At 36.4% G+C, this 16,005-nt stretch overlaps 1 protein-coding gene across 1 annotated transcript in view; it reads left to right on the top strand.

Moving 5' to 3' along the window:
* Nucleotides 1–15,248, top strand: part of LOC150101944 (DNA-binding protein P3A2-like) — a 158,319-nt gene extending 143,071 nt beyond the window's left edge. Inside the window, exon 9 of the mRNA XM_090399939.1 lies at nucleotides 15,031–15,248. Within this exon, the coding sequence (XP_090256065.1) occupies nucleotides 15,031–15,248 (218 nt within the window). The remainder of the gene's footprint in view (nucleotides 1–15,030) is intronic.
* Nucleotides 15,249–16,005: the final 757 nt, after the last annotated feature.

Genomic DNA, 16,005 nt, shown 5'->3' with positions numbered 1-16,005 from the left:
AGGGTCAATACCCAGACTGGTTTCAGGCTTTGTTGATATTGTCTATGAAGAGATGGAGAGATATAAAATTGACATCCTGGGAATTACAGAGACCAGATAGAATGAAGAAGGTCACTTCAAAAGACAGGATGGTAAGCTAGTTGCTTACTCAGGAGGTGACCCAAAGAAGTGGAAAAACTTTCAATATCTATCTCTAATCCAGAGTAATTTCGTAATAAGGTGTGACACCTTTTGGCTACTTGTATATGGAAATATGTCTTCTACATTACTTCAATCTTAGTATCACTTCTGGATCTGGCTCCCACTAATGAGACCTCAATAAAGGTTGAAATCTGTCTGGGTAGTGACCCTTCCCATAATGCATTTCATTATACATGTCCGTAAGGATATCTGCTTTGCATTATGGGATACTAAGGCAAGTAATATGAAGTCATTATTATTATTCTTATTATTATCACCCCAAGACCTCATGGAGTCAAAGACTCATCTGGGAGGTCCTTTTATCACACACACACACACACATTTCATCATACCGAGTCTTAAACACACTCAAACTCCTTGCAGACACCACACTCTCAGGCAAGGCATTCCAAACATTCACAACTCTGCAAGAAAAAAACCTGTCTTTCACTCTCCTACTCACACCCTCTTTATACAGTTTCCAGGGATGACCTCTGGTTCTTCCCTGATCTCCCACTATTCTCCGTAGAACTTCTCCACCATTGATCTTATTACAACCCCTTACCAACTTGTAGGTCTCTTCATATTTCTCCCTCTTCCTCCTGTCCACCAGACCTTGCAAGTTACATCTTCTCAATCTTTCCTTATACTTGACATTCCAGAGGTCATTTGTCTCTGTATATGAATTTCCCAGTCATTTTATTATTATTATTCAGGCCTCCATCGAGTCAAAAGACTCATCGCGGGAGGTGCTTCTTAGGAAACAAAGTCTATCATACCACTCCTTGAATTCATTGACCATTCTCGCTCTCACCACTCTATCAGGCAATGCATTCCACAGTTCAGCCATCCTCCATGCAAAGAAACCACTCCTTACCCTCTTGCTCACAGCTTCCTTTCATAACTTCCAGAGATGGCCCCCTTGTCATCACTCCTTCCCGCTGTTCCACCAAGTAAAAGAACTCCCCAGTGTCAACCATGTAACCACCTCTCAACAGTTTAAAAGTCTCAATCATATCACCTCTCCTTCTTCTATCTACCAAACTCTGCAGTCCACATTCCCTCAGACGATCCTCATAACTAACATTCTACAGTCCTGAAACCATCTTTGTTATCTGCCTCTGTACCCTTTCCACAGTTAATTTATCCCCTTCAAATCCTGGAAACCAAATCTGAGAACAATAGTCTAAGTGTGGTCTGATCAGGGTCTTATACAATGGAATTATAACTCTTTTATCTCTGCAGGTCAGCGTCCTTCTCAGTATTTATTATTATTACGGGTATCTCCATGGAGTCAGTAGACTCATCACGGGAGACCGAAACTAGCAAAACAATATCTATCATATCTCTTCTTGAATTCATTTACAGACAAAGAGCTCACAACTAAGTCAGGCAATGAATTCCACTCGTTCACCACCCTCCAGGCAAAAAACTTTGTTCTGACATCCTTGTTAACCACACTCTTCTTTAATTTCCAGGGATGACCTCTTGTTCTTCCATCACTATCACACAGCTGAAACATTTCCTCTGCATCAATCCTATAAAAACCTTTCAGTAATTTAAATGTTTCTATCTTATCCCCCTCTTCTCCACCTATTCACCAACCTCTGCAATCCACAAGCTCTCAATCTATCAATGTAGGGAGCATTTTTTACATCACTCACCAACTTGGTCACTCTTCTGTGAATCCTCTCCACAGCCTCCTCATCTCCAAGGAATCAAGGTGACCAGACCTGAGCACAGTAATCCAAATGTGGAAGTATCAACTCTTTATAAAGGGGAATAATGACCTCTTTATCTCTGGATGTCAGTGTGTTCCTCAACAACCAAGTAATCCTATGCAATCTTGGACACCTTAGCAATGTGTCCTCTGAACTTCATCTCCCTATCTACCAACACCCCTAAGTCCCTAGCTTTATCAATCTCTTGGAGTACTGTTCCATCAATGTAGTACACAGCTGGTAATCTTTTAATCCCAAAATGCATGACTTTACACTTTTCCACATTAAAGCAATTTTCCGTATTAAAGCAATCCTCTGGGTTACCTTGACCACCTTTGCAATATGGCCCCTGAACTTCAGGTTTCTATCAACCATCAACCCCAGATCGTCTATCCTGCTTCCTCCAGTACAACTCCTCCAATAGAATATGAAGTGACCCATCTATGTGCCCCAAACTGCAAGACCTTACATTTTGCTGCATGAAACTGATACTCCAATTCATTTGCCCATCTATCCAGTTCATTCAAATCCTCTTATAGGGCTACCACATCTGCACTATTACTAATAACCCTTCCCAGCTTCACATAATCTGCAAACAACTTAATATCCCTCCCTGCAATCCACTGACAGTGTCATTGATATAAAGGTTAAACAATATAGGTCCCAGTATTGAGGCCTGTGGGACCTCTCTTGTAACCTTCTGCCTTCTTGAAACTGTCCTGCCATACACAACTCTCTGATACCTATCAGACAGCCAATCCTGAATCCAGTTAACCAACCTGACATGTGCTGCACATAAATATCAGCTTATCATGTGGCACCCTGTTAAATGCCTTCGCTAAATCCAAAAAAATGGCAGTATATACCTTTCTTTCATCAACTGCTCTTAACTTTATTATAAAAGGCTAACATATTACTAAAAACAAGAGCACCCCTTAACAAATCCTTGTTGACTCTGACAGATAACATTACCCTCATCTGCCGAATGCTGTATACGGTCCCTCACTAATTTCTCCAAGATCTTAACAACTACTGATGACACACAAACTGGCCTATAATTAAACACTTCCAGTCTGCTAACACCCTTATGCCATGGCACTATCTTACCTTCCTTCCATTTCCTGGGCACCTTTCCCATAGCCAGACTTCCATTGAAAAGCTCAAAGGAGCTGTCAGTTCTTTAGCACATTCTCTCAAACCTCGTGGTGAAATACAACCCAGTCCCACAGCTTTACTGACATCTAGAGTACTCAGTATTTGAAACATGCTCTCCTTCTGCACCTCTAAATCTCAAACCTGCCCTACCCCTTTAGTATTAAAACCTTCTTCTCCAGGATGAAATACTCCAATAAAGTGCTCATTGAACAACTCCACTGCATCACTCTATTTCCCATTTTAATCCCAGAATGTTATCTTCCACAATCATCTGTCCTCCTACTGGCCAAAAAATCCTCCTACAGCTAAAAAATTCCCTAGGATTTTCTTTGGATCTTAGGGCCAGTCTCTTCTCATATTCTAGTTTCGCCTTCTTTACCACACTAGTCACTCTCCTGGCCTGAGTCTTATATTTTTCATGCATCTGCTCTCCACTCCTCTCCTTATATCTCTTCCATAATCTCTTTTTCACCTTCAGTTCCTGTTTGATATTGTCTGTCATCCACTTTACACCAAACGATTGTGTCCTCCTCTTCTTCACTTGTTGAATTCAGCTTACTATTGCTGCTAACAAATATTCCTTCACAATTTACCAAGCACTAATGATATCCTGGCCTTTCAATTCCTCTCTCTATGAAACTTCTCCAAGTTGATATCTAAAACTATTATAATCACCTGCTTTATAATTCCACATACATTCCCGTCTCATTGATACTCCTGCATGTCTATTCATCTTCCAAGTCAAAACCACATGGTCACTTTCTCCCTACCTGGTGGGAGAGATGTCATCTCAGTTATTATCAACTCTTCTGATGCTGTGACCAAATCCAAAACTCTTGAACCTCTTTTTCCCTCTATTACATGTTTCCTAAGATATTTGTCCCTCAAGAATTCTAGAAATTCCATTCCCTTATTGCTACATGCATCTTCCTCTCCCCAGTTTATACTACTGTAGTGAAAATCTCCCATAACAATCATTCTTCTTGCACTTGCCAAGCTCAACTGTCTAAACATCTCCTGGTCCCCACTCTCTGTGCTGCTTGGTTTGTAGCAACACCCCACTAAATATCCTGTCTTGCCCACCCCTACCTCACATCATATGCTTTCAAAATCATTAGTGCCACTGCCTTCCAAAACCTCCACTCTTAGAGGACATAAGTCATCTCTTATCATAAGTGCTACTCCACCACCATGGTTTCCCTTCCTGTCCTGCCAAAAAATCCTATACCCTGCTACTTCTATTCCTGTTATTATATCCTCTTCTATCAACCATGTCTCAGTGATCCCAATAATCTTTGGCCAGGCTGATGCTATCAGCCCCACCAACTCCTCTTCTTTATTCTGGATGCTCCTGGCATTAGTATAAAGCATAAAAATGCCACTGTTTCTATACCTAGCATTATCCCCTCTAAACTCCACTGGGTTCAGCATTACCCGATGTTGTCCCCCTTCTCCCAAGCACCCATTCCCACGAGGCCACCCCTGCTACCATCCACCCTGGGTATTCTAGTTTCCCTGCATTGATACACTGACTTGTTCAGAAAACATCAATCTCTCCAGATGTCTACATCCTTCCTCATTCAAATGCAAGCGGACTCTTGCATACAATTCCTTTCTGTCCACAAATGCTATTCAAGCATCCACATATTCCAATCCTCTCTTCTGACATATTCTAGCTATTATGTTATTCAGTATTACTGCTCTTCTGCTCAGCTTGTCACTATCATATCTAGGCAACATGCACACTATCTATCTTTCCTCTTTGCGTTTTCTTTTGTACAACCTCAAGCAAGAATCTCACATCTCTCACCACCCAATTTCCATTTCCTCTCAAGTCATTTGTTCCTATCATCTCATCCACCTTTTCACCCCCTCTTAATTGCTATAGCCACTCTTTCTATCGTTCCTCCAGGCAAACACTCCTCACACATCCTATCTTGCACATCACGGATCACTGAGTCCCCATACATCATACCTCTTACTACCCTGTTTCTCGATTGCTCACCTGCATTCCTCACTCTCTCCTCTAACACTTTCTTTCTGTGTTCCCCTACTTACCTGCCTTCCTGACATCACTCTATCCCTGGTTCCAGTGCTCCCTCACATTCTTCTCATTCCCTCTCTCCTCTTCTATCATTTCTATAACTTTCTCTCATTCTCTCTCTCTTCCATTGATCCTGTTCTCTCCTCTTCTACCATTCACATAACTCTTTCTTATTCCCTCTCTTCTGCTGTTCCTATTCTCTCATTTTCATAACTCTCTCTCATTCCCTCTCTTCTACTGTTCCTATTCTCTCCTCTTCTACCATTCTCTTTCTCTTCTACTGTTCCTATTCTCTCCTCTTCTATCATTCCCATAACTCTTTCTCACTCCTACTCTGATTCACCTTGCATTTATCTCTTCCATTCGCCTAATCTCATCTCTCACAGTTCTCATCTCATTCCCGAGATATATCACCTACTCTTTCAGTTCATCTCTCTCTCTCTCTCTCTCTCTCTCTCTCTCTGCAAGTCAACCACTCTTATTTGCCATTCATCCTTCCAATTGAGACCATCTCCAAAAACTTCACAATCATTCATTCTTTCCACACTTCCCACTCTCATTTTTTCATTCATATTTCTCTCACTATTTTCGTCCTCTATCATACCACTCATCTCCCAATGTGGAGAATCTCCCGCCTCTGATTCAACGAGGTCAGTTAGTCATCTCTAACTCACCAAGTTCCTCCCATGCCTGCATTTTGCGCATATACATATTTCCCCTTCTCTCACCTGCCACATATGGTCCCGCATGCCACAAAATCCCTTATTATGTCACGCAAAATGGAGTCCTTAAATGGGGGAGGACTTGATGATACGCCATTTGTATTTGGAGCTGCCGCTGCCACCATTATTCAAAATAGTGTTGGGGATCTATTACAACTAAACGCTAAATAATTATAAGTGAGTATGACTATAGATATAACTATAACTATATAAGTTAATTATAAGTAAAAAACATATTTAAGTATACTAAATAATTAAATAATGAAAACTTATGTTACAATAAAGAGCCAAGGGGCTATTTTTTTCTGGTGGTGTAAATTAAGTTAAGGGGATAATAAATCCCTCATTATTTTAAAGCCAGATAAAACTCGGAGATCGAAATCTAAGAGTTTCATGCTGAAGAACTATCGGCAAGTCCCAAGCGTAAGTCAACACCTGCTGATGACTTACCGATAGTTCTTCGGCATGAAACTCTTAGATTTCGATCTCCGAGTTTTATCCGGCTTTAAAATAATGAGGGATTTATTATCCCCTTAACTTAGAAAACTTATGTTATCTTCTTCTCCTCTTCCACCGCTATATGTCTGATTCTGACCCCGCCTTCTAGGTAACCAAAAATACACAATATAGAGACAACAGCTAACTCCTAAAACAACTGAAGGACACTTGTATTACAGAAAAACAACATAGTGCAAATCTCGACAGAAGTCACACTATTTACTGATTAAAAAAACTTTTTTTCAGCACAGCTCAAATCCACTACAATGTTCTTCGGCTACTCTAGTGCCCTCCCTGAATTCATAAAGTTACTTCACATGCAAGCTTTGTTTGCTTATACTTGGATAAAGGATTAAACCAAGAATATAATTTCTTGGCATCTTTAATTTATTCTGTGGGATTTAAACCAGAAGCCTGTTGATTGGAGAGTAGATATGCTAACCAGTCTGGCAAAACAGTATGTTACATTTACTAGAAAAAATTACAATGAAAAATTTTAATTGATTTAAAGTTACAAAAAAATATCGCTTTCAAACTTCTGTATTAGATAATGATGGAATAGCATCTGCATAGCCTTATCACCTTCAAAACATCATTATCCTCAAATTCCTGATATGTACTCTCAAGAGGTATACAGGATACTGTTATACCACTACAAAATTAATTGTATATTATTATTATTAACTTCCTATAAATAATTAATTTGCTATTTGTCCAATATTGTCAGCTCTTACATTTTAGTCTTCTAGGACATTTCAAACTGCATTATTCCACCTAGATCCTGGTCTTCTTCTGGGTCTTTTTTTTTTTTTTTTTTTTTTTTTTTTTTGAAAGTTTTGCATCAAACACTTGTTTTGTGCTACCTTTTCCTTTGCCATTCTGTTTAATGCCTATACCTGAGATTAGATCTGCAGGCATGCACACACATGCACGCACACATCCAATGATAAAACTGTCAAGTTCCTTCCTAATATCTTCAGTTTAATATGATACTGCCAATGATGCCATCTGTTTACTCCATAATTCTTCTCAAAATTCATATTTGTAGACTTTGAAACTGTTTTATTTTTAACATGACTTTCAGATTTATAAGTTACAATTGGTTTGGAGACTCTCTAATAAGAAAGAAATTAGCCAAAAACTGGTAGTTCAGTGTTTTGCCCTGATCCCTTATAAATTTATTCATCTCTTTCCCTACACCAAATTTGCTTATTCACTTATCTATTTCCATATTTAATTTGCCATCGTTGCTAAAAATTTTGTTGAAATAGCTGAAATATTTTGTTTTTCTATAGGTTCTACAATGCAAGTGATATGTTCTATGTTCTTGTTTGTTTTCATTGGTTTATATCTTTTTATTGTTGATTTTCATATCAAATTTGTTACAGCAATTGTTAATCTAGTTAAAGAATTGTGAAGACTTGCGCTGGTTTTAATAATAATATTGTGGAGTGGGCTGAATATTAGATAATCCAGGAACTCTCCTAATACCAAGCAGGGTCTGATATTGGTGATGAAAATTATCTACCATCTAAAGACTTTTACAAACAATCATGCCCAAAGGCTGTTTGGTTGGAGAGTAAGTAAACTCTCCACTCAGCCGACCAGGCTGGTAGAATTGACCGGTATTTGTCAATGTTTGGCTTAAATATTCTTGAACTAATGTGTATTGAATATTTATTCAAGTAAAATAACCGCTTTAATTAATTAGTCATAAAAACCTCATTTGTATTGTTAATCACTTACATGACAGACATATATATAGAAAAATTATGTAGTTTATTAAAAATTTCAATATATTTCATCAGTGTAATATGGACATCATCAGGGAGAAAAGAGAATATCAGTTAAGTATATTCAAATGTGACTTACAAGTCATGTTACATGCACTTACTAACTCATATCTTGGTTATAGCTGAGTTGACAAGAATGCACTACTAGAGTTCAAAGGAACAAGTTGGATGGTTGATAAAAAATCAGCAGTTAACAGTAATCACTTTCCAGCACTTTGAAATTGGCATAATTAGAGCAGTTAAGGTTCAGACAAATTCGTCTAATGTTTCAAGGAACAGATGGTCACATTTCAATCTGCTGGAATCTAGACTCTTGGTCCGGTTCTTATGCCATCAAACATTAGACACAGAGAACTCTGTGTCCAATGTTCAATAGCATGAGAATTAAGACCAGACTTGATGGATTCTAAAAAGCACTATTAGTCTGTCCAAAGTAACAAAGCTGACATGAATAGAGCACTTGATAGACACCTGCAAGGAGAGAGGTGGAAAAAAAAGAAAAGAAGATAGCTTTCTTTTTTACCATCTGATTTGAAGATTTGAAGGAAGCATAGATTGTACTTGCACAAAACTATTTTTGACATAAGGAACAAAGAGCTTACAATTCTGAAATGGATATATTCAATGGAAGAGATTTTGCTCTCTATAAGGTTTGACAGTTTCAAACCATAATTTATATGTTTCATCTGTGTGTACCTCTCTGATGCCTTTTTCCACACCTACCATGATATCCAAGTAAGGCACTTGTCTAGAAGACAAGGCAAAATCTTGTCTGTTTGTCAAATTTATAACTCGGTTATCATGGATGGTGTCAGGTAGTAGTTCATTATTATAATTGCTTCTTTGTTTTAGTATTTCAAAACTTGTGAATCATTCTACAGTTATAATTTAAACATGCTTATTTGGCTGAGACATGGAAAAAGGCATTAGAGATTTATGCACAGATGAAGTAAATAAATTATGATTTGAAATTGTCCAAAACCTTATATGAGGCAAAAATCAAAAATCAGCAAGATTTTTTTTTTCTAAAGTTGGTACATCTGCCATAATCATACATGTGAAATTGCAAGTCATTCTATCAAATAGTTTGTCTTATACATCTGTCTGAAGCAAAAGTGTTGTCTGTATCCTTTGAAATTGATAAAATTCAGTATCATGCTGTTATAAAATTCTTTGTAACAGAAGGTTTAACGCCAAAAGAAATTCATTCGAAGTTCATAAACGTTTATGGGCACTCGTCTCCTTCGTGTTCGACAATTAAGAAATGGGCTGCCGAGTTTAAATGTGGCTGTACTAGCCTTGAAGATGATCCACGTGAAGGACATCCAAAAAGTGTAACAACACCAGAAATCATTGATCAAGTGCATGATATAGTATTAGATGAACTGGCGAATCAAAGTGCGTGAAATTGCTGAAACTATAGGCATTTCAAAAGAATGTGTAGGATATATTTTGCACGAAGAATTGCATATGAAAAAGCTTTGCGCAAGATGGGTGACATGCTTGCTCATTGCAGATCAAAAACGCACTCGCATGAATAACTCCTTTGAGCGTTTTAATAAGAATAAAACTGATTTTGTGCATCAATTTATTACTATGGATGAGACTTGGATTCACCATTACACACCAGAATCCAAACTGCAATCAAAACAGTGGACAGAAGCCAGTTGTTCAGTGCCAAAGAAGACAAAATTGGTTCCATCAGCAGGAAAGGTTGTGGCATCGGTGTTTTGGGATGCTAAAGGCATGCTGTTTATTAATTATCTTGAAAAGGGTAAAACAATAACCGGGAAATATTATTCTAATCTTTTAATCAGACTGGACGAAAAAATTCATGAGAAAAGATCTGGTTTGCAGAAGGAAAAAAATCATCTTTCATCAGGACAATGCACCTGTTCACAAAATTGTTTTGGCAATGGGAAAATTAAGGGATCTGCACTATGAATTGTTGGAAAATCCACCCTATTCCCCAGATTTGGCTCCCTCTGGCTTCTATCTTTTCCCAAAACTAAAACTCTTCCTTGCTGGTCAGCGTTTTTCTTCAAATCAAGAGGTGATTGCAGCTGTAGAGGGGTATTTTGCAGATCTTACTGAGAACCACTACAGGGATGGTATAATGGTGCTGGAGCATCACTCGAATAAATGTATTAGTCTTAAGGGAGATTATGTTGAAAAATAAAAATAATTTTGAAATTATAAATTTGTTTTTTTATTGTTAGGCCAAGAACTTTTAACACCACCCTCGTAAGTTTCAATCACATCACCCCTTTTTCTCCTGTTTGCTGGTGTCTGCAGTCCATAAGTTCTCAGTCTGTTGTCAATCCAGAACAATCCAGAACTTTTCAGACCACCCTCATATATATATACAACACACACACAGACACAAAGTTATCTGACCAGTATTGGAAAGTTTTATTTATTTTATTTATTTATTTATTTTTTTTTTTTTGAAGAAAAAAAATTGATTTATTACAAGCTTTCATCATAATCAAATTCCTGATATGTACCCATGTGCAGGATAATTATGATATTACTACATGAAAAAGTTACAACATTACTAACCTCCGATCAACAATTTTCCTCCAAATTAATCTGTTACCAAACAAGATTCCAATATTATCAAATTTTTCTTTTAAGGCACTTTTTACTATAACAATCCATGTATTTTGGTCTTCCTCTGAGTCTTTTTCCTTGTTAATTGTTTTGCTAATCTTTCCTATCCCATTACCACCTGAGATTAGCTCTACAAACACATTCCTGAATACTAACGTTGTCAGGTTCTTTCTTAATATCCTGATTTTTAATGTGATGCTGCTATTTATACCATCTGCTCATAGAACTCTCATATCTGAGGTCTCCAGTCTTTGATTAAGTGTTTTATTTCTGATCCAGCTCTCAAATAAGTTAAAATTGATTTGAATGTATAAAAGACAGTGTTCAAAATTAGTTTAGTAATTTGACTAATTTCTTTCTTATTCCATATAAATTTCTTCAGCCCACTTGTTTTATAGGTTCATCATTCAGGATGCAGTAGATGTTTTCACTGTTTCTGACTATTTTCATTCTCGCTATTATTGCTGATTTTCATACCAAATGTATTGCAACAGTTATTTAGTTTGCTTAGGGAATCTTGCAGACTTGTACTAGATTTGTTCAGAAGTATAACATCATGAGCTAAGATTAAAATTGCCAATTTTGATATCAAATTTAATACCACTTTCTTTCATAATGTGGTTCATATAGATAATGAATAACAGTGGAGATAATATGTACCGTAGTCACACACCTGATTTAATATCAAACCCTCTTCCTTGACCTCCTTCAATTCTAACTGCTGACTTACAGCTTAAATAGAGACTATGAATTGCTCGATATAATGTCCCATTTACACCAATTTACACATAACTATAATGTTTTGAATTGCTGTCCTCTTGGCACCTTTTCATATGCCTTTTCCAGATCTGCAAAATTTAAATACAAATCCTTGTTATATTCCCAAGAGTTCATAACAATTTGTCTTAGAGTGAAAATCTGATCCTTACAATCCATTCCACAATGTTTTAAGCCATTTCTCAAGCATACTTGCATAAATCTTACCAGGAACACTCAGTAGGGATATACATCTGTAATTCCCACATTCAGTTTTATTTCCCTTTTTAAAAATGAGTACTATGAAAGCTCTGCTTCAATCATCCAGAATTTGACCCTCTGACCAAGCCTTCTGAATTATATAATGCAGCCACTGTAAAACTTTTATGCCTTCATATTTGAGCATTTCTGGTTGAATTTCTGCCTGTCCACATTTAAGGTTTTTGATTACTTTTTCTACTTTAAATATGGATATGTATTTCTGACTGCATTCCTGTTGGGAGTTTTCTATCACTGTGTTGACACTGCTTGTTTCATTTAGCAGTCTTTCAAAGTAATTACTCCAGACATCTAGAATATCTTTATCTTCAGTTTTCTTGTCACCTTGATTATCTCCAATTTCTTTTACAGTACTTTTTGCTTCATTGCTAAGCTTCTTCAATAGACTGCTGAATATTTTTCCTTCTTTTCTGATGCTCCCTTACATTTTTCTCTGTATTCTCTAAGAGCACAAGCTGACTTACCTGCCAGGAACTTTCCATATGCTTTCTTCTTTTCCTTGACTGCCTCTTTAACATCCTGAGTCCATCATTGAGTTCTGATTTTTCTATCCTTACAGACAACCTCACCACATTGCCTCTCTTGCTGAATCAATGTTTTCTTTGGGGGTTTGCCACTGAATTTGAAGGTTTGTTTATTTGAGGCTACAGTTCACCTCTGAAAGCTGCTCATCTTTGATTCATTTTAAAACTTACAACACTCTTCTTTTCAATATGAAATTCAATTTTATCCTCCTCAAAACTAAATAATGATCACTTCCTATTTCAAATCCTCTGTATAGTGTTGTGTTCTGAACCATTGGGAAAACATCGGTATCAAGTATAACATAGTCAATTAGACTTTTCTTATTTCTTGCATCTTCTCTCCATATGAATTTGTGCACATTTTCATGTTGGAACATAGTGTTAATGATAACTAATCTATGTCTTGAACAGAAATCCAGCAGCATTTTCCTTTATTATTATTAGCTTTGCACTTTTCTGAAATTTTCCCAAAACATTTCTGTGTGTGTTGTGATCATTTCCTACTCTGCTGTTTAGATCTCCAACAAGGACCAACTTTTCCCTTTTTATCACGCCAGCTGCCTTGTCTACTGCATCAAAAAATTCCTCCATTTCTTTCTTGGCAGAACCTTCTGTGGGAGTATAAGCACAAATATATCTCATTGTCCATTTCGCCATTCTAATATTTGCCCACATCACTCTGCTTGGTATTGCCTGCCATTCAAAGAAGATTATCCTCATATTTAGTGTTGAGTACTGTAGCTACTCTCTCTTTTCCATGATTGTTGATCTGGTACTTTACAATTCTTCTGCTAGTTCTATTTCTTTTCCATAGATGCTTCTTACATTGATAGCACCAATCTTGAACTCTGCTAATGTTGATTTTGGTGTTCTGGAATTTTTTCGAATAGCTGACTTTGTGCTGTTCACCCTGGTTCCCTGACTTACAATGGTGGCCTTGTTTAATCAGGCAAAACCCCAGCTGTCATGAAATTCTGTCATGTTGTATCATCATTTTACATTGTGGTTTAAGCCTCCAATATATTTAGTCGGCTAAATCTCATTTGCCAACCCATTCTTGTTTGTTCAGTATATGGGTAGATACCTAATCACCACAAGAAGGTGATTGGAGGATTGGACATTAGGTCAGAAGCCCTTATTCCTTAAAAAGTTATATAGAGATCTTCTCCCAATTAAAAGATTTAATTATTACAATTGATTTATTTCTTCTTGCAAAAAAAACTTTTGATATTCAGGCTAGTAAATTTTTAGTAAAGCAGTAATTTTAAAAAAAAAAAATTAAATCTCTATAGTTAGTTTTTGATATATAATAACAGCATCTTGGATAACTGCCTGGCTAGGTTACAGATTGGTCAATTTCTTTTGTCCACAATGGGTCTTGACACCATGCCTCACTTTGTTTATGCAGGTGTTATTATTATTATTATTGCATGGCCAACTCCATGGAGTTAAAAGACTCACTGTGGGAGACTCAAGCTATCCACACAGCTGGCCTAGTTGGCTACTCTTCAGCCAAAGGCTGCGAGTTCAAATCCTGCCATGGAATGGATGTTTATGATTGTCTGTTAAAATACTAGTGGTGGTGGTGGAGGGTAGATGGCATTGGTGTTGTTGTAGTTCATTGTAGTTGGTGGATTGAGTGGTGGAGACGGAGTTGTAGATGCCCTCTCTCGATGTGTCTTTTTCAAAGCACTAGCAAAAATCCTTTAAGTAACTTAAATCATTCTATCATATCCTCTCTTTTCTGTCTGTCATAGAAGAAACAGGGCCCAATGAGAAAAGACAGACATAAATGCCACATTAAATTCCTCCACTATAGTAAAACACCATCTGACCATGCAGTTCAAACATGTCACAGAATCAACTGGAAAGGCACCAAGTCCCTAGACTGCACCAAAATCTGGTTTTAAAGAAAGTTCAAAGAGGCCTGTGAGATGTAGAAGCATCATCTGAATCTAAACAAGAATGATGGATTAATAATTCCAGGAATCTGGAGGACCCATCTTCATCCCATAGCATCCAGAACAATCCCAAACACAAGAAACCTTAATATGAGAGGATTAAAGAAACTGTTTAATGTAGTTCAGCTATAAAACTTTATATACTTTTTTATCATCTGTATATTATTAACTGATATGTATAAAAAGTTTATTTTATTTTGTGAATTAATTTATATTTTTATATATATTTTATTTGGTAATATTTTTATTTTATTTTTATTACATTTTTTTTCACCAGAGGTCAGGCTAGGGTAAACAATTAACAAAGCATTTAGATTTATCTTACTTTTATGTAGTGTCATGTAGCTTGTGTCCTATGTATATGTATGTTTTCCTGATGCTAAGCTCAACACAGAGGTTGAAACATCGAGTGTTATTTTCTTAATTATAAGTAAAGTAATTACTCCAACACATGTGTTTTATCTCCATAAATTCTTCACTATGAATGTGTACCACCATGTAACCTTAAAAGAAAGAAGGGTTCCTCACATCTTACATGGAATTCAAACCTGGGTCTTTTCAACCAAAGGGCTCATCTATACCACTGAGCTATGAAGGCTGTAAGTGAGATTCACATTAAAAATAAATAAAATTACAAAAGCATATAGTTTTGTAAATTTTTTTTAAGAATTTGAAACTTAATTTGAACAGTATCAACTAATTAAATCTTAGTTTACTGTGTACATTTAGTGTACTGATACAAATATATAATGATTATTTTTTCCCTACTGTATTTATATTTTAGCGTTTCCTGTAACTAGTATGGTAACCATCCCAGTATCCATGTACCAAACTGTCGTTACCAATATTGCCCAGCTTACTGAAGTCCAGGGAATGCCAGTTGCTATGGCACCAGTCATAACAGATGCTGGCATTGAAAATGTCAAGACTCCTGTAGTAGAGGATGTGAAATCATTGAGTATAACTTCAACAGCTGCCAATGGTGATGTTGAAGACAGCTAGAATGAAATGAACCTATCTTAAAAAAAAAAAAAAAATCAATGATGTATGTATATATTTGTATGTACTATGTGTTGTGATATTCATAAAAAAAAAAAAGTATATAGAATCCTGTCCATCAGTTGTAAGCTGACTCGTGAATATTTTCCTTGTTAAATATACCTCTCCTGTGGTAGACTATAATGATATAGATTTTCGGGTAGTTGCCTGCCAAATGGGTGAAGATGTTGGAAGTCTTGAACTTCTCAAATGTTACCGTTTGTAACACCACCATGTGTTCATTATTTATGTAAAATTATACGTTTTAGAATGTATATGGTTATATATTATTTGTACAGACGCTAGGTATATAATCTCAGACTATAGCTGTAAGTATCAGTAGTTTTTTGTGAAGAAATTATTGGTGTACATGTTTTTTTCTTATTTGTTTTCTTCATAATATAGGCTAGTTTCTGTAGAAATAGAATGTATATAATGTGCTCAATCCAACAGCATGAATATATGATAAAACAAAATATAATGACATTGCACATATATGGTTAATATTTCTTTCTTTGCAGACTAAAAAGAACTAAAAACGGATTTTTGAATTAATTGCATATTGATTGTTTGGCATGAAGGAGAAAAATATCAGTTAATTGGTTGAAAATTATATTATAAAGAATACAACAAAGTAATGCTGTCCATTAAATAGTGTACAATAAACAATATAGTCTAAACAACATTGCAAAAAAAAGGGGGGGGCAAAAAAAAAGGGGGG

This window comes from Typopeltis vanoorti, chromosome 11 (assembly GCF_054136105.1).
Source record: "Typopeltis vanoorti isolate ZY-2024b chromosome 11, IOZ_Tvanoo_1.0, whole genome shotgun sequence".
NCBI classification, from domain to species: domain Eukaryota; kingdom Metazoa; phylum Arthropoda; class Arachnida; order Uropygi; family Thelyphonidae; genus Typopeltis; species Typopeltis vanoorti.
Note: the sequence above shows the minus strand (reverse complement) of the source record. Positions and strands in the feature narration are given on the sequence as shown.